This window comes from Camponotus floridanus, unplaced genomic scaffold (assembly GCF_003227725.1).
Source record: "Camponotus floridanus strain SB8 unplaced genomic scaffold, Cflo_v7.5 scaffold78, whole genome shotgun sequence".
NCBI classification, from domain to species: Eukaryota; Metazoa; Arthropoda; class Insecta; order Hymenoptera; family Formicidae; genus Camponotus; species Camponotus floridanus.
The window spans coordinates 67,184-94,579 of NW_020229847.1; the positions used below are offsets into that span (position 1 = coordinate 67,184).

Sequence of the window (27,396 nt, forward strand, 5' to 3'; positions counted from 1 at the left end):
CGTAAAAAGCAATATGCAGATATATTTTTTCAATTTCAAAAAAAGAAAAATGCTAAATTTTCTATATTATTATAATAAAAGCAAATTATTAAAAAATATAAAACTATCGACAATGAAGATAAAGCGTTTAATTATTTATGAATTTTCAATATCTCTCTCTTTCTTTTTTTTATGCATTTTTTAAAGTATATTAATATATATTAATATGTGTTTTTAACTAATTTTGAATTGTATATTAATATTGCATATTAATATTATAATAAACTTTTTAATGAAAAATAATTATCTTATGTGTATTTATATGTATATATATTTTTTTATAATTATTTCTATTATGTAAGACTGAATCGGATTCTTTTATTATAATGATATAGAAAATTTAGCATTTTTCTTCAATTGAAATTGAAAAAATATATCTGCATATTGCTTTTTACAACAAATAAACCGTATGTACTAATTCTTTAAATTTTTTATGTTTGTTGAGTTAATTACTCAACAGTCTCATGTGCAAAATATCAAAGCTGCGCTAGCTGCTTCTCCGCGATACGGCCAATCCCGAGGGTTGAATTGATAAAATAGACCAAATGCTCCCTTCGGTGCTATCTTGGAATGTCCTTTGAAAGAGGAATGACTGCAGATATATTTCACTAGCAAGTTTAACTGCATTTTCCTTGATTCATCGAGAGAGAAGAAAGAGAGAAAAAGGAAAAGGTGAATAACTGACGTAAACGCCAAAACCTGTCTATGATATCTCCTTTCTTCTTTTCTTCTCTTTCTTTTTCTTCTTCTTATTTTTTCTTTTGAATGAAACATACCTTTATTATTCTCATTTTCCACACACACATAGAGAATATGTAATATATAAAATTGTAGATAGACTTCTGTCTTAAATTTTGCGTTTTGAATTATAGATCATCTAAAGGACTTAAAATAAATCAAGTCTAAAATAATTCTTATAGATACACAATTTTTTATGTAATAATTATGTCATAATATAATTATTATATTAATTTTGAAAATTAATGTAAAAATATTGACAAAATAATAGCTGTAATAATAATATTAATAATTTATGTTTTCTACTTAATTTACTACATAATTATTATGTATGAAAAAATAAGTGAATTGCATTATACTAGCCGATATAATTACAACGAATATTACCTCGTTTTACCTCGTTCTTTACATTATTGAGTATATAACAAAATACATTGAATCATTTATTATCACCGATTTCTCCCTATCTCGTTTGTCGACGCCTATCGCGATTATGGACCATAATGCGGGTCACGGAAATTTATGCGATCAAATATCTAATGTGAACGAATGTCAAAGGCGATCAAGCACGTGCGGTCGCTGTCTTGTTCAGTAGAGATAAAAAAATGACAAATTTTACTAACAAAGGATGTTATTTTTTAACTTATAACTTTAAGACATTTGTATGATTACGAATTGTGATCTCATTCCTTATCTATTTTAATTTAGCTGCTCTACATTTATCTTTATTGATATTGAATATTCCATATTTTATATATGATAAAACTTGAAAGGATAACGAAATAAAAAACAAAATAATAAATAAATGCTCACAAAACACCAAACAAGGAAATCTTGAAATGTAGAATGCTTTTGAAACTTTTTCCTATTATTCTTTATCTATAAAATATACTAGTTCTCTTTGAAAAAAATACTTAAATAAAACTTCTTATAAGAAGAGTTTTATATTGCGTGTAGAGAATATTTTCTCTCTTTTGAAAATAAGATAATCTATAATCAACTCAAATAATTTTATTGTTTAATTCAAAATCTTTCAAACTTTCGAAAAAGTATATTAGAATTAGGGAGACTTTTTTTACTCGCGAATGTAACATTTTTTTGCACACATACACATATAATTTTATAGAAGATGTAACGCAATATATACAGCAACGTAGCAAACATTACGAATTTCAACTTTGGTGAAAAGTTTATATTGCTGTGATTTCGAGATGAGCTGTCGAAATTATCAGTTAAAAACTTTTGTGTCCTCATAATTGGTAACAATAATTCGTTTTCCCACAATAACAAAATACGCATTGAAACTCGAAACTTGAAACTCGTGGTGTAGACGAACGAAATATCGGAGAAAATTTTCATGGTCTTCTAACATTATTGCGAGGATAAGATGTAGCAAGGGCGACGATTTTCTCTTAACAGCGATACAGAGTTTCATAGTATGACTATCCGTTGTGGCAACCCTATAACTCCCGCTTATAATCCCGGATCTCTCCTTCAAATTTATATGGTTAATACGGCATAAGCGTATGTTTTCACTCTATATTTATTAATGTCAAGATTATAACGCCCGCAAAATGAGGAGTCGTGCCAAGTAGTTTCATACAAAATTTAATAACGAAGATCATGAAGAATAATTTAATAGATCCTAATTACAAATATTCTCTATATAATCTTTTTTATTGCAGCGAAGAAATGGGCGAATTTATAGCTAAATTATAATAGCCGTTTAAATTTATGCGTTTCACAAGTGTATAAGTCATATTGTACAAACATACAATACTATTATGTACTTTTATATAATTGCATAGAAATTAATAACATATATTATTCATTTATAATTCATTTCAAATCAGCTTGAATTTATTAACATGTATTATAACATGTATAAATTTGCTAAATCAATCTCCTTTTCTATTCATTTATTCTAATTATTTTTATTCGTTAAATTAATAATAATGATTAATTCGCATTTAATTACATTAAAATCATTTTCTGTTATATGATTGATATTTTTCATATTATACAATATATTGTATAAAGCACAAGGTTAATTGTAAATGTAGCTTAGGGAAAGATATTGGTGTTATATGATGTCTAATGTATGAATAATGCATAAATGTATATACATTATGTTATTCACAACTGTGTGTCCCAAACTTTTGATCGCTCACATGAATAAATAAATAGTAGTAAAGTTAATTTGCTCTTTTGAATTAGCGTTTAAATGAAATGTGTTTATGTCAATATATCAAAGTATGTTTTTCGCATACTTTGTATCATTTAGATTATTTTCCTTTCTTTTTTTAGGAAGCCATCAATAAACAATGCAAATTGTGATTAGTATGATGCATATTTTTTCAAATATTTTACATATATGTTTTAATAAAGCGAGAAGAAAGTGTGACAAGTAATTAACAAGGAGAGTCAAAGTGCTTTAGAGAATAGCGTGTGTGTAATGTATTCAAATTTAATATAATAATTGTAATCGAAACCATATCGAGACACGAGTATTTTTCTATTTTTATCTAACATGATCAAATGGTTTGTCATGGCTGAATTTATTCGATATCTCATTAGCAAAGAATGAATGTTATCAATCATTTCACTCTGACGCAAGATTTACTTTGAAACTATAAAACTATAATAAAATATAAATATTGGGTTAGTTGATGTTAAATTATAATGTTACTAGATTAAAATTAAATATTTTAATAATTGACAATTTTCTATTTTAATATACATTTTTGCCACTATATTTATATTCAAAATTTTATTTTTTAGAAAAAATTTTATTACGTTTGTTATTGCATTTATATATAATTTATGAGAATTGTCTCATATTAAAATTTCTCTCGCATATTCTAAGAGCAATAATTAGCAAATAATATAATAGTATAAGCATTAGCACAATGTGTTTGGTAGAAATAAAGGCCAAAAAGGTGCTAATGACATTCGAGGAAACGCACAAAAAGAGTTGTTTTACGATTTATTGGTTGATGAAATTATTTTTTAATTAAAAATAGAGAGATAATAATTTATGAAGTTAATTCAACGATAAAATTGACCATTGATTTATGATAACTCATCATAAGTAGCATTTAACAATAGTGAGAAATTAATTAAAAACCATTATTTTTACGCAATGATATAATATACATAAAATAATTTGTGAAAAATTGTATAATACACACAAAAAAAATATATGAAAAAATTAATAAAAGATTAGATGTATATATAATTCAACAATAATATATAATCTTTTAATTTTATGATAACTTGATTATAGACAGATTTTTTTCTTTCAATCTAAATCACTTTTACTTTATAACTAATAAAATAAAAGCTTACTTATTTTTAGATTGAAATTAAAATTATTTATAATTTCGTCTTTTTCCGCGCGTTTTAAATTGGAATAAAAAAAACCGTGAAAGCAATAGATGTGTGGTTGTCTCGTCCTTTTCATGTTAAATATGTTAAACATGGCAACAAGATTTTAAGTTTTTGATACAGGAAAGTAGAACGGGAGCATAGAATTAAGAATATGCACCAGCATGAGGATATACTGAAGAAAAATAATTAATGAGCAGCACGGGAAAGTAAATGTACACAGGGAACCATAAAATAAAGCTAATGGCGGCTAGTATATATATCACGCGTTAAGGTGAAATAGTGCTTTCTGCACACCTTTTAAGCTAGTTTTTTTTCTAAACTATACTTGCTACCTCTTGCGCATAGCACATCAATCGTATAACAACATAACAACTATGAAATATGCATCGTGTTTGCCAATTTAAATTTTATATATTTTTTATGAGATCACATTTTGATAGATTGTATATGATTTTTATATCAAGTGGAATTGAACTTGAATTGGATCTTCGAATAACCCAGTTTTATCGTTCTTAATAACAAAGTCTACATCTTCACACAAATGTGTCGTTTTATTTTTTGCATTTAAATTCATCAACCGAATCCTCGATCCTATTCCCCGTCATTTAAAGTGAACGAATACGGTTCGCTTGTAATCGCTTGATTTTTTAGCAGGCATTCTTATATCATTTTAAGGAAGTCACGTTTGTCTTTTCTCTCTGCGAAAAGAGGGAAACTGTACTCCTGTTTTAAAGGCCACGAGCGTGGAATTTTATTTAAATTCATCTCGGAAAGAGAATTTTAAAAAAATCACTCGCTATGATTACGTAAAGGCTGCTGACTAAATATTCAGTACTTGTAATAAGTTAATTTTACTTGAACCGCCGTTAGCGGTAAGTAGAATATTCATATGATGTATAATGTCATTTTTTGCTACAGCAATATGCAGTATGAATAGAAGAAAATTATAGTTTCACGAAGCAGAGCGCGAATTCATAGTCTAATTACCACTCATATTACAAAAACATAGTTCTATCTGGCTGTTTAAGTCAAATTTTATTCTAAATAATTTCATTTTAAAAATTATTCCAACAATTTTGTTTTTTTTTCTTTTTATAATTTTTTTTTTTATAAATTGTTTTCTGTTTTTTTTCTTTTTATAAATTGTTTTCTGAGGATATATATCGCCTTACATTTATTACGATTAATAATAAGTATTTTACCTTTTTCAGTAAATTCTAGAGACATAATATTTTGGGAATCGACATGTAATTTACTCAACTGTGATAATCAGATTAAAACTTTATACATTATATATGTATAGAACTTTGTTCCGGTGTATTTTGAATCTGTTTCTAATAGCTTCAGAAAGTCTATATCGCATTTCATGCGCAATAAAATGTATAATATAAACCGAGATAGAAAATACATTCCTATTTCTGTAGCGAATATACGGCATGCGATAAATTTTGGCATAAAATTATTCTATGTCTTATTGTATCGTGATTAATCGATACAATGAAGAGAGAACGTACAGCGATATTATATATTAATAATCCATTATTGAATATCATTATCGACATTATGTCGTGTTACTTTACGCAATGATGATGTGTGGACGACTTTGTTGAATATCACTTTAGCGATAATATACTAATAATATATGTTGTTAACATTAACTTTGATGAGAACATATTATTACGTTCGTGTTACACATTGACACATATCAGCTTTTTGAAGAGAATATCTTCTTTTAAACCCTGTATTAATTATAGGATCGCATTACGTGGATGCAAAATGAATAAATTCATTTATTGCATGATATTTGATACAGACAGTTATAATGTATTGAATCTGTATAATTTATGGAATCTCGACAATGAGAGATTTAGAGAAAAATGATGAGTTTTGATGTTATATACGATCGTTGAATTGAAAAGTAATAATGTAAAAAGATGAAAAACAATGCAAATGTTTTCATTGACTTGCTGTCTTATTTTGCATGGAAGAGCAATACAATATCAGAAAGACAGAATATCAGAAGAACAGTATAATGTTACTGATAGAAGCTTGTCGTCAGATTTCAACGTGTATACGTACCCTTGATAAAATCCACTGCCATCTCGAGCCCGTAAGTGTCTTTGTCGCAGTCGTCGAGGATATGTGCTCCGATCTTGACGCCCGGTACGATCTCCCGATCGTTCAACTTATCCAGCGTATACAGCATAGCTTCTAATGCCTGTATGCCACCCTGAGGCATTACGGGACCGCACATAATTGTGTCTTCCCTTTCGTGCACCATCATCAGTCCACCAAGAACAAGATCACCTTTGATTACTGCTTCCTTCTTCACCGGCCAAATAATCTTATTGTTTGTGTCAATCGATTGAAATTGATGATGTCCATGCCTGATCGGATGACGTATTTCTACATCATCGCCGTGGAAACGGCTGAATTTTTTGTGATTGTAGTGACGTAATCTCACGACGGTATCCGTCAAGTCCACGTATCCGTTCAAGTAGTTCAAGTCTCTGCGATGTATCTGCGACGCCACGCGCGAGATATTCTCGATCTTTGCGATGTCGATCTTCTTGGGCCATTGTTTGAAAGACTTCGAGTGTCGATCATCGGCCGAGCAGATGCAGCTCAATAGCGCCAAGAGCAGAAACTTCATGACGTCATAATCGAGAAGTTATGTTGTTTGCTACACTGAGAAAAATCGTTTGATTGTACCAACAAGACGTATGATTGAAGGCATTTTGGTTAAATCAAACAAGAATTTCTAGTTATGATAAGACTCGATTTTTTATAACTAGAACGTTTAATACATTTTACTATAAGAATTTGGTTAGTATTTTCTGGTTGGATCTATAAAATTTCTTGTTACATTAATTTCTTTCTTGCCGTTAGGCCGCGAGTCACTCTTAACTTAACTCGTATTCAATATTTGCCATGAAATGTATATAAAGAACTAGTATTAACGTTAAATCCAAAGTATATTTTTTTCTCTTACGAACAGTAGTGTCAGAAAGAGGACACTAGCACTCCGATTGTGTGTTTGAGCTGCATCCTCTTCTTGCATCACTGTTTATCAGTTTAATATCTAACAAACTAAATTTAAAATAATTTATTCAATAATCTGAATTGAATTTATCCAATAATCTTGTTGAAATTCAGAATATTAAATAGACTTTTGAGATTAGATGGAAAAAATTTTAGATGACTTGGTGCTGGCGAGTTCAGTATTATTAATCAGAAAATTTGGTAAATTTAACAGGAAGAAATTAATCAGATTCATCTGGTAATTCCTACAAGAATTCTGGTTCGTCCATTTTCCAACAGATATACTGGTTGAATCTACCAGAATTTTAATTAATGCAACCAGATTTTTTTCTCAGTGTAGTTTCTCGCGGATTTCCGGCTTGAACGTGTTTGTGCAGTTTCGATGTTGCCGCGACTTTCGCTTATCCGCCTCGGGCTTTGAATTCACGATGATTTACGTTCGCTACTCTTCCTTATCAATATGAACGGACAAGCTTCGAATCGAAGAACGGATGTCTCGCGCACAATCGAAAAGACATGTGAGCACGGATTCTGGGTAGATTCGATTGATCTCGGTTTCCATATTTCGTATGTATAACGGATATGTCAACGATGAGCAGAAATTGATTCGCGGATTGAATGCTGCACCCTTCTGTTTTTAATCTGACGACACTTTAAGATATTAGAGATTATATAATATAAGAGATATTAATGTTGGAAAATAGATGTGTAATTTATTATAACGCGTCTCGTAAATATCTTGGATATTAAAAGAAAAATTATTCAAATTTTATTATTTCAATAACGATGATGTTAGTTTATATCTGAGTACATTTAGTTGAAGATGATTATATCAAAATTAATACGATTTTAAATGTGTGAAATTTACAAGCCTTTCAATAATTGAAGAATATTTTACGAACTATACGCGGAAGCTATAATAATAATATATATGTGTAGAGTGAGAAAAGATATATGCTATGACATATGTCACTAGTAAATGTAACGGCAGGTCTTACTGCTGGTAGTACAGATGCAACATACGTGTCGTTGTAAAATTGTACGTGATCTTCCGTTTGCATTTATTATATAAGACTTGCCTTTCTCGCACGCTGCATCTCTTCTATGTTTCATATAATTTTACGTGTATCTTTACGCTGCCATAATTTTTCAACATTTCTTTTACGCGACGAAGGAAATCTGCATTAACACGTTGCGTTTATACGTCAAAACGTTTGTCGATTTAAACTGTATCATTTACAAAAATCGAAACGGATTTATCGCCGACCTGAATCTCCATGTTCATTGTTTTTTCTATAATTTATCATCCCTTTCACTTTCTCTCACGTGCGTTTTCACACGTTTTGAAAAAAAATAATATTTATTGTCTATTTATTATTTAATATCACTTTTTTACGTCTTTTTTAATGTGTTCAATCGGACAGATATTTTACGGATGACTATAAATTTATCATTATATCTTCTGTGTTATTTATGCTCACTTTATCGAACAAATGTTTTGTGTGTCGATATTAATGATAACGTTGCAATAAAAAAAACTTTGAACTCGCGATTCGTTAACGATTCTCCCTCTCCTTGTACATGTATATACAAATGCAGACAATGCAAAACGGATGAACAAAACAGATGTTATATACAGTATTCATATATGTATGCAATCAAGTATTATTCGGACGATCGTTATTCAACGCCGGCAGATTTGCGACGACCGCTATCGAATATTTTGATACGTCTCTCGAGCTTCGAACCCGCAGGTGGTATCGTGCAAGCCGCAAGTTTAAATTGCTCGGTCACGAAGCGCCACGTTGCATGGTCGAGAAATTGCAGATGCGCGGACGTGCGGTCGCACGTCGATAACGACTCCCACGGCTTCGTGCAATTAAAAACTTCAACGCGACTATGTCCGTCGGAAGTTGCGAACTTTTCGGACCTTGACGGATGATCGCTAAAATCGAGATCGGCTATAATTCATTATTGCAACATATATATATACCTGTTGCGCGGCTCAAGCTCCGGACGGAAGTTTTGACGTTCGCGTCGCATCGGAATTATGCTCTTGCGCGCCATTTCTTTCTACACGCTGACGTGCGTTCTAATTGGAAACTTTATATATCCATGCGTGACCGTTCGATATAAGCACAACCAAGTGTCATTCCTAGACGACCTGTTGCTCACCGTTTCTACATGACCAGTACTATGTATTATACACGTATTATACCAGTATTATGTATTATACACATATATTAAGTATAACGAAGAGAAGAGGATGACAACGGCTGTCAAAAAGAAAATATAGCTTATATCAGAAATTAAAAATGTATCCTTTTTCGGACAAACTTTATGAATTTTCTTTAATAAAAATTTATATTGATTTATAATTTGATTGATAATTTGTATAATTTGAATATCTAAAATATATGTTTTTGGGAATTTGAGTTTAGTATCTTATATAATAGATGGTAAAATTTGAAAACTTGTATTTGAAACTCTAAAACTTATACCTAAATTAATTTTAACACTTTTTTTAAATTTACAAAAATATTGGTTAAAAAAAAGGAGAGTAATATTTCGTTGTGTAACTTTTATATTTATTTTAATTGTTTTAACATCAATTTTTATCATTTTGATATCATCGTAATATAATAGCAATTATTGTGGTATAAACATCATGTAAAATATTTTGATTACGAGTTTCGCGAATGGTGGAATTACTTTTTTATCTTTATTGCAATATAATATTATATCGATATATTTTTAACTTTGGTATTTATGTTTTTTGTCTATATTGTGAAATGATAACAATGAATTAATTGCGAATTTACAAGTTATGTAATTGCATTAGTTACTCCTTTTAATCCTATTTGATAGTATCTTAAATGTAATCAAGTGATTTTATTTATAACTCGAAAATTCAGTAATATCCAACGCCACTTTTAACTGTGTGAACTCGGTATACTAATAAATAACGGTAACGATAACGATAACGATAGTGATATTGAAACAAAAATCGATTTCGTTGACGGGAATGCGAGCTCGTCGGTTTATTAATGGTGTGTCGTTTTTCGTTGGATGCTAAATTTACGCTGATTGTGAAACATCGGTTCGTCGAATCATTGATTTTAGCCTTTGATTTTCGTACGTAATCACGAATAAATCGGTATTATACGTTCAATAACGACAACGTAAATGTTTCATAATTTCATCAATTAATGTCTGGCAAAGCATTTATAAATGAATAAATGGCACAATTAAAAAAAGATGATATAAATCTATGGAATGATTTTATGTCTACAGTTTTTCTGAAATCTTATATTTTTAGATACGTGTGACTACTTTATTTTATAATAGTATAAATATATAATGTGTCATAAAAGCTTTTATTCATAGAGAAAAAGAGAGAGAGAGAGAAATATCCATATGTGCAGTATAATTAACATAACTTAATTTAACTTTACATACAATTATTAAGTATATGACTACTAATATTGTGCAATATATCAATTATAACATGCACATTTCTCGTAGCCGCGTGTATAGGTAATATCACGTAATTAAATTTTCTCGAACTACCAATATTAAACATATATTAACTAATTGACACTACTTTGAGATAAATTTTATGTATATGTGAGATTACAGATTATTATTTATTATTTATTCTTGAATTAATCGTTATTTATAATTGTATTGCTGATGATCTGATTAGGATTTAAGTAGATGAAATAGTTAATAATTTGATATGATAATATAATAATATAATGGTAATTGATGACTATGATAATTCTCCATAATAATTTTCAAAATGTCAACCACTGTATCTAATTAAGCAATAGAGTTAATGATAATCACAAAGCCATTCATTTATTGTCCGAATTGAGCCAAAATGCTGCAAGCATCTTCATCGAATTCGCATTAAATGTGTCACAAAGCGACCGCGCAATATAATCCGGCTATACATATAAGGTATAATAGGCTATCTTACTCAAACTATTATCATAAATTACTCAAACCTTAATAGAATTTCGGATCGTATTTCTTAAAGTTTTTGGAGAAAATAAGACAAAAAGTTTACTTAGCTGTATACCACTTTTTGCTGCTGCTGCTTACTTTATGAAGTTGAAATGATATTTTTATGCAAGAAAGTTAGATTATATCTTAGTCAAGATGATTAGGAAAGTAATTTATTTGAGATTACGTGGCAATGATAATATCGAAAACTTGTTCTGAATTATTCAAGTACTTACATGTTAAAATAAAATTGCTACCGTTTTAATGTAATTTTTTGTCGTAGATGCGATATGGCTGTGTAGCGTGTGTTACACTGTGTTACAATAGAGTAATTTAGACTCACACAAATATATAGTGCTAATGGAAAAGAAATGTTGGCACAGTATATGTATATGTGACATGACTCTCATTACATCTAAAATAATATTTTTTTATTTTTGAGTTTTCAAGTGTACCATATTGTTCGCGCACGTATTGAACTTAAACAAGCTGGACTGAAAGAGTTACGTTTAAACTTGATTTTATATTTTATCGCTTGATCGAGCGAAAATCTCGGGCTCGAAAACCGATTAAGCTGATCTATTTTGTCATCGTTTATTCTTTTTCTTTGCTTTTGAAAAAGATCAAAAACTTATTTCTTGTCTTGGCACACAAAAAGAATCGTTTAATGCTTTCACGAAAATTTTTGTAATATCAGAAATATTAATTCCGCAGATATATGATTCGAAAAATCGCTAAAAAAAAGTCTCCATTTACATAAATGATTGTTAGCCATAAATATAGTGTAAAGAAGTGATTTCATTGTTTCTTACTTGACTATTTTACACTAATTATTCTTCTTTATAGATAACTTTTTGAATAAATTTCGATAAATGTATTAATGTTTGAATAATACAGGACATTTTTAATGGGCAATCGATAACGATATATCTAATCTCACAATGATAATCGATGTCACAAATGTATGATGAATGTGCCATCGAATGGCAAGCACGAGAACTTAGTTTTTTTTTAAAAAAGGATCTTTCGTTGTTAAAATTATCTTTGATCTTAGTTATATTTAAAAAAGGATCTTTCGTTGTTAAAAGCATTTTTTTCTTAGTTAATGTTCACCTATGATTATATACTCGTCATCTTCATTTAAAGTTTTATTTTATAGCGATAACAATTAATGCCATACGCACTTTACTGTCCACATTACTTGGTTTTTACGTAAAATTTTTTCGATTTTTAAGATATTATGCAAAAAGCTATTATTCTCTCCGTCACTTGAATGCCATGCGGATCACCATCAACGAGTCAGAATTGCTAACGGCGGGAAATGAGGAATTCCATCGGTGAATGAAGATGGCAATTATTTGTAGAGTCACTATTGTGTTAAACTTTATGTTATATTTTCCGACCAAAATTGATGATTTATCGCAAAAATTGTTTAGACTCGAAAACGTTTCGAAAAGGAACACGCGCGTGCGCTACTGTGCCGTAGCAGCCACTGACTGGCTGGTGCGACTGCATCAACGCTACCCTCTTCGAACGTATCAACCCTCCTACCATTCTCTTCTCCTACCCTTCGTCCCCTCTCCTTTCACCATTTTCTCGTAGATTCTTTCTCTTCGCTGTGTCTTGACGACTCAACTTTTCTATCGGTTCAGATAATGCGCTAATTTATGTCAAACGATTAAATAGTGATTTAACGTATGTCGTACAATATTTTATTCTGAATAAAATTGTCAGAAATAATAGTATTACTTGATTAGGATCTAAATTGCGCGCGTTTGAAAAGACTTCATGAAAGAAAGATTTTTTATTGAGTTTAAAAAGATTTTTTTTAGTACTTGAAGTTTGAAAATAATATGCAAAAATATAAAAACATATTTTTTAAATATATTTTAATTAACTTATAAAAACGAAAAATAATATAATACGATAAATTTTTTAATGTATTTGCCTTAATGTAAAATATGATTCATCATGAATACAATTAGATTTTAATAATTATCTTTATACGATATTATTATTCTTTCTCTTTTATTTTCTTTCTTGTTTAGTAATAATATATTATATCTTTTAAAATATCTTCTTGTCAAAATTTCGTATTTTATTAGGTATCATAAGTCTTACTCGGCTAAAATAGCGCGGTAATTAGCGTACATAGTAATGTACAATGCATGCGATGCTCATAATGGAAATAAGTAACCATCTCGCACCCATCAACGCTTACGTCATCGCGTTACCTACATTTAAAAAAATATTTTTCCATGTTATTCACATTATCCATTTCCCTATATTATTAATTATTCGGCTTTCATGCAATGATGTTTTTATACGTTCGAAAAAACAAATGAGGATATTTTGATCATGATTTATCTATTATTACACGAGCAATTTTCGATTGACGCAACAGAAAAATCATCATGTGATCTACATTATAATATATTTTGAACATTTTATCGGAGATTTTGCACGCATTCTCCAATATATTAAATGATATTAAAAAAAATAAAGTTTATATTACCAAGTAATATGTAAGTTAACAATCCTATGCAAGTTAAAAATCATTTTGAAATGCATAATTCTGTTTAAAAGATATAAGATATGACGTAGCAAAACATCTCAGCCATAGCCAAATTTTATTATTAACTTGACGAATCTTCAAACCTTTATTTTCAAGCATTTCTAAATATTTTTATTTATTAGAAAAAAGCATCACGAACTATAACATCGTCACATCGATTTATCGCAATAATCGTACAATAAGCTTTATCTTACAGTAGGTATTACCTAGAATCCTTTGCGAAATCGAAACTCTCACATCACTCTCTCGATTACATTGTACGAGATACGATTACATGAAGTTCGAGCTGTGCAACGAGATTCAATCGATGTAGTGATCAGGGACAGCAATTGGAGAGAAGAGAAGTAAGAGTCACAATCAAAGAGAAGTGTTACTTAGCTACCTTCATTAGAACGTATTAATTATTGGAAGATTGATAAATTAATTTTAATTACGATTTTATCGTTTCCACTTAAAATACGAATTCATACGTAGAATAACTCTAAATTTATTGCGTGGATCAAGGACGTCGGGGATATCTCAATCATTTCTATAAAATCCGCAATATATTTAATTTTCGATGAGACGCCAAAATTATAGGACGACAGTAGTGATCGCGCTAGTCGGATCTGGCGTTGTACCAACTTCGCGATTAATTTATCGAGAAATTGGGAGCAATTTCTAGAAATGCACAACATCTGTTTTGCACGGAGGTGTGCTTCGAAATTTGGTACGGAAGTTGCTTGCGCAACGCGTAATAGTTCGCAAACCTATTACATCATACAATCATGCAAAAATACGTGTATGCATAGAATGCTATGTAGAATCGTACATGAGAGTTTGCATATGGTCTTATCCTTTAAAGATTGGTATTATTGGCTACTTAAAATTTCATGCAAAATTATATAAAAAATTTTCAGTTTTAATGTTAATGTAATGAACTAACAAAAATAAAAGACGTAATTAAAATCGTGCAATCATACGAGATGTGTATTATAGTCTGACACTTTACGTGTTGCGCTCAAAACGTAAACGAAAAGGGTGATAGCGTAAACGAAAATTGAGGCACGAGTATCATGTTTTGATTAAAGAAAATTGAATGATCTTTTGACGTGTCGTTTAATTCGCTTGTTGGCGGAATGTATAAGCAAAAAATAAGAGAAAAACGATCCGCACTATCCGTTCGTAAAATCTATAAGTTGTGAATATGCACTGAACAGCGTTGCAGAACGGAGAAGAAATGATAGCGATCACGTGCTTAGTACATCATGGCTGCAGAAAATGGATTAGGCGTGTTTTTGTGCAGTTACTTATGAGATTACGTAGCCGGAGCAAACCGAGGTGGCTTCGGAAATTCGTGCCGGAAGTCTTATATCTTGGTGATCAATTCTCTTGAGGCAAACCGAGATAAGTTCGTTAAATGCCGGGTCGCAACCGTGCAATCGGCTGTGATTTGTTAAGAATATCTAAAGTTTTACTTCTCGGATTAGCTTTCACCAAGTCACGAAGTGATTTAAATTTTTAAGCGTTAATATAACGAATATGAGAAATGATTCTTTATTTTTCAAAAATTATTCTCTTTTTCTATTATTATTCATCTTGAACATGATCTTGGTTCTAAATAGTATTGCATTAAATATACAGATTTTCCGCACTTATTTTGGATCTTTTTGTTGCGAAAACAAATAGAATGACGGACATCAACTAATATTATTTAACAGATGCTTTATATTTTATCGAACATAAAACAAAAATTTCCTAAATTAAAAATATATTACTTTGGTAATGCGCTAATTAAATTTTTACATATTTTTCCTACAGATAATATTTAAATTTATATTATTATTTTAATTTATCGAATAATTTATCGATTGATTTTTTTAATAGTTTTTCATACATGCATACTGCAATTGTGTATATATATATATATATATATATATATATATATACTGCACGTAACTTTTAGCTCTCTTTGTGCTGAGAAAGTCATCTGATGCATATTCATTCTAATGTTTCTTTCGTTTCTCTGCTCTAATCATACAAAATTCTTTGCATTTAATAATGAGATAAAAATTATGAGAAAAATGCTTGTTACAAGTGCTTCGATAAATAGCCGTAGTTGAAACTAAACCTAGCAAAAAAGCCCCATTACGTATACCGCACTAATTTACGGAAGCTCCAGTTTAAATCTCGTTAGATGCTAGCTGGTTAATGAATCCTCGTGGTTTTTATTTGTAAAGCTATGCGCCATAATATGATCCTCTCCTATAACGAATTTATAACAGAGAAAAGTTTATCGATTTAATTCTCTGTGTTAACATTCTCTATGTTAATTCTATTAAATTTTTAATTTTTTATACGAACATATACATTTCTCCGTTGCGTAATAATTTTTTATAAATATTTAAGGTGAAGATAATTAATTTTGAAAATTAATGTTGGAAAAACAACTTGTTTTGCAAGTTGACTCCGAGTACTCTTTTCGCAATAAACTGAAAATACGTGGAAAATGTCAACAAATGTGACATTTGCAGTAATATTGCATGCCATTTGCTTGATAAATGATTTTCGGTAATGTCAAGATAGTGTTTCGCAGATACTCGCTGAAAATGATGACGCAAGTGATGAAAGTTCCAGAAAATAGTCGATATAAGAGTATATCACACAATGGAATCCTCACACAAAGGAAGCATGAGCGTGTTTGATGTTCCAATATATTGGCCACCAGCGCTCGTTTAAATATTCCATCGCAGCGTTGTTTTCTCGTAACATTGATCAACAACTCCGGACTTGTAGGAGAAAAAGAGAAACGTGTTTATTAGCATTTTTGGAAAAGTCGATATTCGAAATTTACATCAAACAGCTGTGATTCTCTCTCTCTCTCTCTCTCCTCCCCCTCTCTCCCCCTCTCCCTTTCTCTCTCTCTCTCTCTCTCTCTCTCTCACTCTCACTCTCACTCTCTCTCTTTCTCTCGGTCTATCGCTTTTTATAAAATTTTTAGGAAAGAATTTTATCAAGGAGTTTAAAGACTCTCAATATTAAAGATTCATCGAAAATTAAAAGAGTTGTGTAAATTTATATAAAATTGCTCTCTACATTGTCTCATACTTATAAAAATTAATTTTTTAACAGGCAACTACAACTCCACAGATTCTTCGTAATTCTTGTGCTTGAGTAAATTTTTGTTGAGAAACAAGAATACCACTTACCGGTGGAGATATTCCCCAGTCCGATTAAATTTTCATAAAATCGTTATTATACCGCTTACTTCCGTGCGGTACAGCGGTATTGCTTCGATTTTGCCATTATCTCCTACTGTGGTGCCTCGGCTGAACTGCACGTTGAAAAATGTTGTTTTTAAATCGCTCGTCGGGAAGCAAGTCGTGACAAATTGCGGTGTTCGCTACTAGGAGTAACGTTATCTCGAGAGCTCGCGTGCAGTCCGAACGCAAAAACGTCCATGTTCTAATGACAACGACGGGTACGACGTCGTTCGCCCATCAGATATGAATTCCGGTACTCACGAATGCACAATTCGGCAGGAAGCGTGAATATCAGCAGCACGTTTTTTGCTTTTAATTAAAAGGCTCACTTTTTTAGATTAAATTAGACATATGTATGAGAAATAATTTATTTTTGTCTCTTTCGAATATACTATTGCATAATTTAATATCCTTCTTGCAATAATCACTAAGCTATGAGTAAATGACATAAAAATTGTCACTTCCATGCAATTTTGCTTCGATTTTATCATTATCTCCTACTGGGATGCCTCGGTTGAGTGCGCGTTGAATGCTTTTAAATCGCTCTTTAAGTCTTCAATAGCTCTCGTTTCTAATCTTAATAGTCATTTTATAATTAACAAGATACAAGTAAATGATATAAAAATTCTCAAGATATTTCCATTCTTTGCACTCATATTTATCAACATTAATTGTTTAACGTTTAAACAATATTACAGCAAAAAATACATATACATAATATATAATGTTAAAATACTATATAAAGTTAAAGTAAATTTTTTGTGTATTATTAACGCTTCGAATTTCAAGTATCATATGAGATGACTAATATCTCACGTGACAATCGCGTTGTCATAATTTTGCGATGCACTTTATATATGCGAGAGTTCAATTGCAATAGTAATTACAAGCAGTGCTCATGACATTTTCAACGAGAAATTCGGTATGCAGTATTAATTGATAGGTTATAAAGACCAATTGATTTGGAGATTATCTATTTATATTGCAAATATGTTGAATCAATTCGGTTTATAGTTATTTTTGTCTATATATATGGTATACATAATATGAAATGAATGCGCGTTTCTTGCGTGGAATTGCGTGATTTTTTATCGTAAAAATTCTTTTTATTATGTAATTTGCGATATTGTATAAAATCTCTATTACATTAAATCTCACATTTTTATAATAATAAGCAAATTATATAAACAATTGTGCGTGTACGTATATACATATATGTTATAAAATTTATATGAAAGAGCTTTATTATTGAAACGTGGATTATACGAAGTATTATTCTTCATCTTATTTCAATTTCGCTTTAAAAAATATTTATCTTTAACGTATAAGTATCTAAAACTATGTGTATGCTTATACGAATATTCAGAAAATTATTTCATAAATGCTACATAATTCTACACAGCATTATTTATATGAAGAAATAAAAAAATGGATGACAATTTTAAAATATTAATAATGCAAATCAAAAACTTTCTCTTAATGATTAAAATGTTATGAATGATAAAAAGAAAATATTTATTTAAATGATCTATTGATATATCTATTGATATATCTGTAAGAAAATTTTACGAATTTAATAAGTTTTTTTACTAAATTGGGCATATTTATTTTCGTTCATCGATGATTTTTGGCGAGCTTCCATTATCTCATTTTAAGCAAACATTATGCGCGCATGATCTATTCAAGGCTGTATAAGCCGCTTAAGTCTCTCCTCCGTGAAAGTATCAATAAAACCGATTACTACTACTGTGAATATCAACTAGTTGGTGTCAGCTTGTAGAACGGAAGCTCGCAGCGGTACAGTACGTCGCGTTCACTGGCAGTTATTAACCTGGGTCAGGATTAAATATGAGAGTTGAATAGAGAATTCCTATTCCGCGTAGCGAAGATAGTTCGCATTGCTCTGGTGTGCCATCCGTTGAATAATACAACGACTTTAATTTCTCGGGTGTTATCATGAGCTCGTGGCATGTCACTTTTCTTACAGCGTAACTTTTGTCGAGTTTGGCGCGGAGAAATTTTTACTGCATGCAGCAATTGCTTATTTTGAATTTCAGATGATTCTACATATTGCCGCAAAAGGAAGCGAATGTGGTAATTCAAAGTGATAGTTTTGCGAAAACTCGGCGGATTGTGAAATAGAATTTTAGCAGCTCTCAGGAGAAAGAGAAATGTCATGTTTATTTCATTATCAGTCGAAATATTACCATGTATCAGTCGAAATATTATCGTATATTATATAAAATTATAGTTTATTTAATTTTGATATTAGAATTATATATATACATATATAATTCGCATAGAGGGAATCTGATTCTATATTTTATAAGAAGAATTCTGTTATGGTTCTGTGGAAAGTTAAAAAGCACATCGGGGAAAAGATACAAAAGCGCTGTATTTTATACGTTTAACAGTCAACATTTGTTGTGCTATTTTTCATAGTTTATGTGTGTTGATAGCAATAAAACGCACAGAAACGCCAACATAAGATAAATCTTCTCATTTATCGTACGTTGGCGTGTGTTGCTATATAATTACTGTCGGTACCTTGCGAAAAGCTCGATTGATCCTTCCCAACTGAAAGCTTACCGACAGAAGATCATATCTTTTCAAGAATGTAGAACGTTGGCCTACTGATGTTTACTACCCCTTTTATTTATTCTCGATAAAGATAAATCTATCTATTTATCTTTAAATATAAAAACAATTGTCTTAATTGGTGCTACTTCCGCTATTTATAATCTTTGTTGAGATATCAAACTGATGAAGATATATTTGCCGAATAAATTAGAGCTATTTTTTGCTTACAATACTAAATTTCTTTTTTAATATAAAGGAGGAAATTAGAGTGGTAAAATAAACGGAATAGCTATCGAATATGCATTATTCATAGATGTTAATAAAGATCAGAACCAGTTTTAAAAGCAATTTCTCTCTATTCTCTATGAAATAAACGCGTTCAAAAGAAGCAATACTGTTGCTTTCAATGCATATGTATATATGCTTTTCATCTCAAGCATATAAATCTAATAGTTGCGCTGCATCAAGGCGATAACGAAATAAGTCAATACAAGTTCGTTCTACCAGAAATTACGCCGCGGTGGTTTTGCTAGCGTAATTTCCTGGCTGGAAATTTCTCCCAAGATATTATAGGGCCGCATCATCATAGCATTTTCATGGAATGGCTACAATAAATTGGAAATTCTCTTCGAGGAATACTTAATATTCATACGACGTTTTGCTCGATTTTAGCAAACAAAAAAAATTAAACTTAGATTTAATTTTAATTTAAAATACGAAAAAGTAAATACGTATAGGAATTAAATGCTAGAAGTAAAAGAAAACAACAATAAAAAGTAAAATAAAATGAAGATAAACAATATTACAAAAGAAACGTTTATTTCTTTTCGGAATTTATGTCGTATTTTTCGAGTCAATTTGTAGGAAGAGATAGAAACAGATATAAAAATTGTATACTCTATCAATTTTTCGTGCTCTGAGCTTTGCGACGTTATCTGATAAAATTTCGCTATATGAAACGCACACACACAAAGACGAAATTACTAGCAATATGCATAAATAAACGTAATCAGATTCTGCGACGCTTACATACCCTTAATGAAATCCACCGCCATCTCGAGACCGTAGGTGTCCTTGTCGCAGTCGTCGAGGATATGCGCTCCGATCTTGACACCCGGTACGATCTCCCGATCGTTCAGCTTATCCAGCGTGTACAGCATAGCCTCTAATGCCTGTATGCCACCCTGAGGCATTACGGGACCGCATGTAATTGTGTCTTCCCGTTCGTGCACCATCATGAGTCCACCAAGAACGAGATCACCTTCTACCACTGCGCTATGCTTTACGGGCCACTGGTCGGAGAGTGCGTCGTCGGTCGATGAATCGTCGACATTCTCTATCGTCATGTCCTCCAAGACATTTCGAGGGGAATTGATGCTCCTTTGAGGAAACGGCTCGATTGTAGGATCGACGATCGTGCCGTTTCCATGCATTCTGTAATCTTCTTGTGAATTAATGGGCTCGATTAACGACGTGTCGAAGACATTCTCGTTTGTGGCGTAGGATATTTGCAGATTCATTTCTGGTGTCGAGGAAATTTCTTTCAGAATAACGGAGTTGTCTGTTTTATTGATTGCTGTCGATCGATCAAGCGTCTTGATTAGAAACGCCGATGTATCTATCGAGCTGACGTTGAATGTTTTTGGAATATCTACTAACATGGTCTCTAATGAATCAGATCCGTTGGAACCTATTCCCGCCGAAGCATTCGTATGTTGTACCTCGTAATCGGTAGTCATCGACGGAATCGATTGCCATTTTTTTGAGATTTTTCGGTATCCCGAGGACGGCAGTGTTTTTACAGTTGTGAGAAAATTCGCGTTAGGTATTTGATCTGTATTAGTTGTTTGAGTAACCGAAACGGATGGATTGGGTGTAAATTTAATCAAAACATTCGATGTTGTTGGCCTTATTGTATCAAATGTCTTCCACGTCTCACTATCAAGTTCAGTCGATGTCGGATTCCCCAGAGTATTTCGAACTTCATGACGTTTGTATCGTCGATACTTTGAGTTATGGATACCGCTACTTCGTGAATAAAATCCAGATTCTTCACGCATGTCAGAGTGATTTCCATCTCTGACATTTTCTAATCCCGACTCATCTGTAGGTTCGCTCGATGACTGCTCATATCCATTAATCACTCGCATCTCGGTCAGATTATCGCCAATATTCGGTGCACTAGGAAAGATAGATTCGTTTTCGGTCGAAGTTCTTCGAAGTTCCTCGTCAAGTTTCGATCTTCCATCAATTATCTTAGTGATGTGTGGCGGCCGCGCATCAATATTGATCGCATCGAATTTCCGCGAATATTTCACGCGACTATGAGCTTCCCGATCGAGGGGTTTATCGAATTTTGCGAGTCTCGATGAACCGGAGACATTCCAGAGGCCGAATCGAAACGCGCTACTAACTTGGGCTTCGAAATCGGTCATTCGTGAATGTTTGCAGTCCGAGCCAGACCTGACGTATCCTACATGCATCGGATTCCTCTTCCGCGTGATTGAAATGCGCGCCGATGTTGGATACTCTAACTTTGACCCGCTGATTCCCGTAATGAATAAATTAGTTGGTAACAGATCACGTTTAATTTCAAGCTCGTTGCGCGTCATATAATTTGCACCAGCGGTAATTTCTCTCTCTCTCATTCTTCTTCGTATCTGCAATTCGTTAAGATCCGTTGCTTTTCTATTTATTCTTGCGCCGATATTACTTATAAAAGAATGATATTCACGTCGCGAGCCGGGCGTTTCTTGCGCCACCTTCACCGCGTTTTTTTCTTTTTGTAAGGGGAAATCTTCCATAAAGCTTCCCTCCCTAGCAGAATGCCTATCGAGGGAGTTCGGTTCGTGAGAAGCGAAGGAGTCGACAATATCTTCGTCGTTCCCTTTTCTATCTTCGCGCGCATCTGTATTTACTTTAAACCCTATCTTTGAATATTGGTGGCGTTTGTAAGTTTCGCTTGCTGGAAATTCGTCTCTCTTATAAGATTTCGAATATTCGTTCTGCGGAGAATGATAGGGATTTATCGTGTTTTCTTCGTTATAAACTCCTTTGTTTGTCTTTGAAATTTTGGAATTGAAGATTAACGTAGTCCAGGCGACAGTTACGGAATGCTTGTACGGTGAATTCTTTGTGACTGTATTGTCTGTAACCACGGTTCCGACATTCCCAAGACTTTGATTTCCTTTTAAGCTCGAATAGTTTGGAAAAGTTGTCTCCAATATCCGAGATTCGTCGTTAGCCTCAACATTCACGTACATCAATTTATTCGTGCCGTTTTTCGTCAAACTTTGGCGAGAATCTTCGTCGTTTCTATTATATTCACGTTTCTCGTCGGTGCGCCTGAACTTGGTATTTTCTATAGTTTTTAACTTTGAGATATCGGAATTTTTAAATTCTCGTGTAGAACTGCCGTTGCACGAGCGCTTTCTGAATTTGTCAGAGAAGAATGCGGTCTTCGTATTTTCTCTGCTAAAGATTCGCTCCCTCTTGTGCTTCTTCCTGTGCCATTCGCTTTTCTTGTCAAACGCTCGAATGTCCCGCCTTAACTTTGCTGCCTTTTTACGATCGCTCGAGAATGTGTAAGTTGTTTTTTCTTTACGTCTTTTCTTTCTCAAAGTACTTTTCAATTCATGGGACGGTGATACATGCAGACTAGACATAAATTTACAATATTTTTTTGTATTCCTCGATTTTTCCATAATGATGATTTTTGGTAACCACATGTTTTTTGTTGCTATTTTTTTTGCAGTCAGCCAAGAATTTTTGTCAGAAGTACTATCTTTCAAATACCTTGGTGTAGCCTTTGCCTTTGCATTTGTCGTGTCGCGCTTTTCATAGCCACTGAGTCGTAAATCGCGATTTTCCATGTTTTTGAATTCCGAGAAGACTGTTTTCATATGCATTGATAAACGATCATTCGATTTGGAATTCTTTTTCGAATCATAAATTGCTTTTCTATCGAAAGTAGAAGATGCTGATCCTTGATGAACTTTATAGGAAGTGTATTCATTGTTGATTTGATTATTGAAGATCCATTCACCAGTTAAACCGCTATTCAAGATCAGGAAGATCGTCCATGTGGCCAGAATGGCCGCCCAACCAAAGTTTCGCCACATCACCTTTTCGTTGCATTAATCATTGCCAAATTCTGGAAAAAATGTAAAATATTGTGTTATTAAAATTTATTTATTGTTTAATTAAAATTATATTTACCACAAAATTTAGTTTATAAAATTTGTTGATATTTTAATTTATATGTATTCAGTAAAAAAGTTATTTTTTACAATTATAATTATATATATATATATATATATATATATATATATATTTATAGTACTACTAGTACAGTTATATGTACATATAATATTTTTAAAACAATCATTAAAATGAGAGAGAGAAAGTATTCAAAATTAGTTTTTTGATACTGCTAAAGAATGTAATATTTATCATTAGTTTAATATTTGTTAATTTATTTAATAATGCTCGGCCGTATGATACGCACAGCATCATGTTTAAACCGCGTAACAAAACGTACTTTGTCACTATTGTAGTATTTCTAATTTGATTTGAACACAGTGTTCGGATGTATCCACAACTATGTGCTATTATTACCCGTGGATGGTGCGGTTCTCTAATTTTGGTGCATTCCATTGCATCACTCAGTTAAAAGGGATCTATGTGAGGCCTCGTCTCTCCTCGCCTATCGAGCGATGCTAACGAGTCAGTCGCAATTACCTCTTGCTAAATCACTTTGAGTCTCATTTTAATCGACACGGAAATTTCCTCTGGTTCTGCCTTACTTTTGAGGTACGGATTTGCTCTTCGCAATTAAGGAACCTGATTAACATTAGAGTTTACACCGTTGCACTGACGTGTGTATACTTATTAAACGTATGATATTTATATATATGCAATTAAGTGTTTAATGCGCAAATTATATTCCTGTTCATATTTCGTTTTTTTTTTAATCGTATTATTATATCGTATTCATATATCATTATATCTTAATTAAATATGTACATATATCACAGTAATTACAGTAAGACTTTTTAATCATATCTTAAAAAAACATATCTTTAAAAAGTATATTATATCAATATATTTTTTAGACTAAATTTTGGACAAATGGTGTACATTGAACTATTTGGATACACAAATAGTTCTCAATTCATTGGAGATCTAAAATTCTACACGATTTTCAAGAAGATATGCGTTTATTTCTTTTAAATTTAAACTTAACGATATACAAATTATATATATATATATATATATATATATATATATATATAAATTAAAACTAATTTAAATGTGTTGATATCAGTCTTATGTATATGCACTGCAAATTAAAATAATATTTTTTAATATTTTCTATAGTAGATTAATTACTTTAGCCATTACTTACTTACATTTTTATTATTATTTCGTCAGGATTAAACTTTTAAAAATATTATACTATATGTTATGATATATTCCTCAATAAAATTAAAACATTTTGAATTGATCGAAAAGAATGAAATTTAAATGCATGTAATGTTGCGAAAAATGATTATAGAGCAATGAAAATATTTTAAAACTGAAAATCTCAATTTTTAAAACATTATCAAGTTCTTTATTATGACGATTCTTCTCTGGTGGATATCACTTTCAAATTAACTGCAGAACAAATTTACAGAAGAACTTTAAGATAATATATGCAGAAAAAGAAATTTTTTTAAAATTTAGTTTTAAACGCTTTAAGTTTCTTTTTTAAAATACTTTTTCAAACATTTATCTGCTATTTTTTCATTAAATTATTGCGAGTTAAAATGATTAATGCACTTTCAGCTTTTTTCAGTAGAAATCTCTAATATCATCACCGACATTAGCATTACTCAGGTATATCACGTGGAAGTAGCACAGTCGAGCTTACGTTTCATGTATGTGCATTCATGTGTATCAGTGAATGAGTGTTGGTGAATGAATGATTATATACATCTCGGCGTGCGAGAATATACAAATGAGTACGCATATAATAGAGAGAGGTTTAGAGTTATTAAATATTACTGTAAAGAAGAGAGAGAGAGAGAACTCAAATTGTAGTATTTCTCTATCTCTACCATGATGAGAAAGCGCACGCACATATAAAATATAACTTTGATTGTGCTGTCTCCACGTACACGGATAATGCTGATGCCGGTGGTACGCTAGAGATCTCTCAGAAGAAAACAGGAAGTGCATTAATTATTTCATCTCGCGTTAACTTGATAAAAGAAAATCCCAATTGAATTTAAAGAAAAGTACTTTAAAGAGGAAACCTCAAGCTTTTAAATTATTTAAAATAATGTTGAATAAAAGTTTCTTTTTTTTTCATACATTTTTAAAATTAAAGTTTTAAAGTTATTTTTCAATTTTTTCCAAAGTTAATTTAGAAATAATAGTAGAGAAGAATTTTAGAGAAAAATTTTAGAAAAGAGCGTGTCAAAGCTGAGCTTTAAAATATTTTCAGAAACATCATTCTATAATTATCGCACAATTTTAGCATTTAAATTTTATTATTTTTCCGATGCTTTATCTAATTTATGATGTTTTAATTTTAGGGAAAAAGTACATTTTATTAGGAACAATTTTTTATAAAAAAAGAAAAGTAAATCATTTCATTTATCATAGATTTATAAAATATTATAATATTCGGTATATATGTGTGTGTGTGTGTGTGTGTGTGTGTGTGTGTGTGTTTGTATGTATGTATATTGATAAACATATCTTCGAGATATTTTTATATTAAATTAATTTAATTATATAAAAAATGCAAAAATGCATAATTATTAAAATTAATATATATGCATATCTTTCATAAGCAAATAATTATGTTATATAATAATTATGTTATATAGTAATTATAGTATATATTGGTATTTTTTTATAATAAGGAAATAATTCTGCTAGCTATTTATTATTTATTTTTTACGTAAATTGCATTGTTAATTGAAATTTAAAATTATGAAAATAAAAAAATGTCAGTATTTACTATTAAAACCAATATTTTTTTATGCAATAGGTTAATGCGACTCATAATGAACCAAGTGGATCAGAAAGGATTTATATATCGAATGACGTAAGTAATTCTTATTTTTTTATTAATTCACGGTTTCACGGTAATTAATACATTATAAACTTTTAGAATTTTTTTAGTAAACATTTATTTGGTTTGAAACGATTTTTATTGACTTATATATCTTGTGAATATATTTTCGTTTATTATTAAGAGTCAATGACGGATGAAATCTTTAAAATGATATTATTACTTTTCTAGTTTGAAGAATATTACAAGTAAATGCGATATAAAATGATACGCTTTTGCAAGAGCTTGAAGTTAAATATGTCACATAAACTGTAGCTACGACCGACTTTATGTTGCACGTTCCGGCATCGCTGAAAGAGCAATCCCATTTGTTCGTACACCAAATAGTACAATAAGAAATGCAGTATATTAGAAAGCTTTATAATATCTTTTTCTATCTTTCCCTTTCTTCTCTTTCTCACTTTTTCTTTTTTTGTTTTTAAGTTTTTTAAATAAAATTATTAAGTATTTTGCAAAGAAAATGAAATGTCAGTTACTGTATAAGAATAAATGTATAAGAATAAATAAATTTTCAATACACATAATTTTAAATACATATATATAATACATAATTTTATATATACATAATTTTTTTAAATGTATTTATATTATATGAAATTGAAATACCAATAATATTTCCTTCCTTTTTTCTTCTTTGTATATATATATGTCTTTAT

General features: G+C 30.9%; 2 protein-coding genes across 2 annotated transcripts in view; one reads left to right on the top strand and one right to left on the bottom strand.

Moving 5' to 3' along the window:
* LOC105256251 overlaps nt 1-23,735 on the bottom strand; it is a 72,450-nt gene extending 48,715 nt beyond the window's left edge. Inside the window, exon 1 of the mRNA XM_025414140.1 lies at nt 20,648-23,735. Coding sequence (XP_025269925.1) covers nt 20,648-23,735 — 3,088 coding nt within the window. The remainder of the gene's footprint in view (nt 1-20,647) is intronic.
* LOC105256252 (COP9 signalosome complex subunit 7) overlaps nt 1-27,137 on the top strand; it is an 82,281-nt gene extending 55,144 nt beyond the window's left edge. Inside the window, exons 4-5 of the mRNA XM_011266014.3 lie at nt 26,657-26,713; nt 26,912-27,137. Of these exons, the coding sequence (XP_011264316.1) occupies nt 26,657-26,661 (5 nt within the window). The 3' untranslated portion in view covers nt 26,662-26,713; nt 26,912-27,137. The remainder of the gene's footprint in view (nt 1-26,656; nt 26,714-26,911) is intronic.
* The last annotated feature ends 259 nt before the right edge of the window (nt 27,138-27,396 follow it).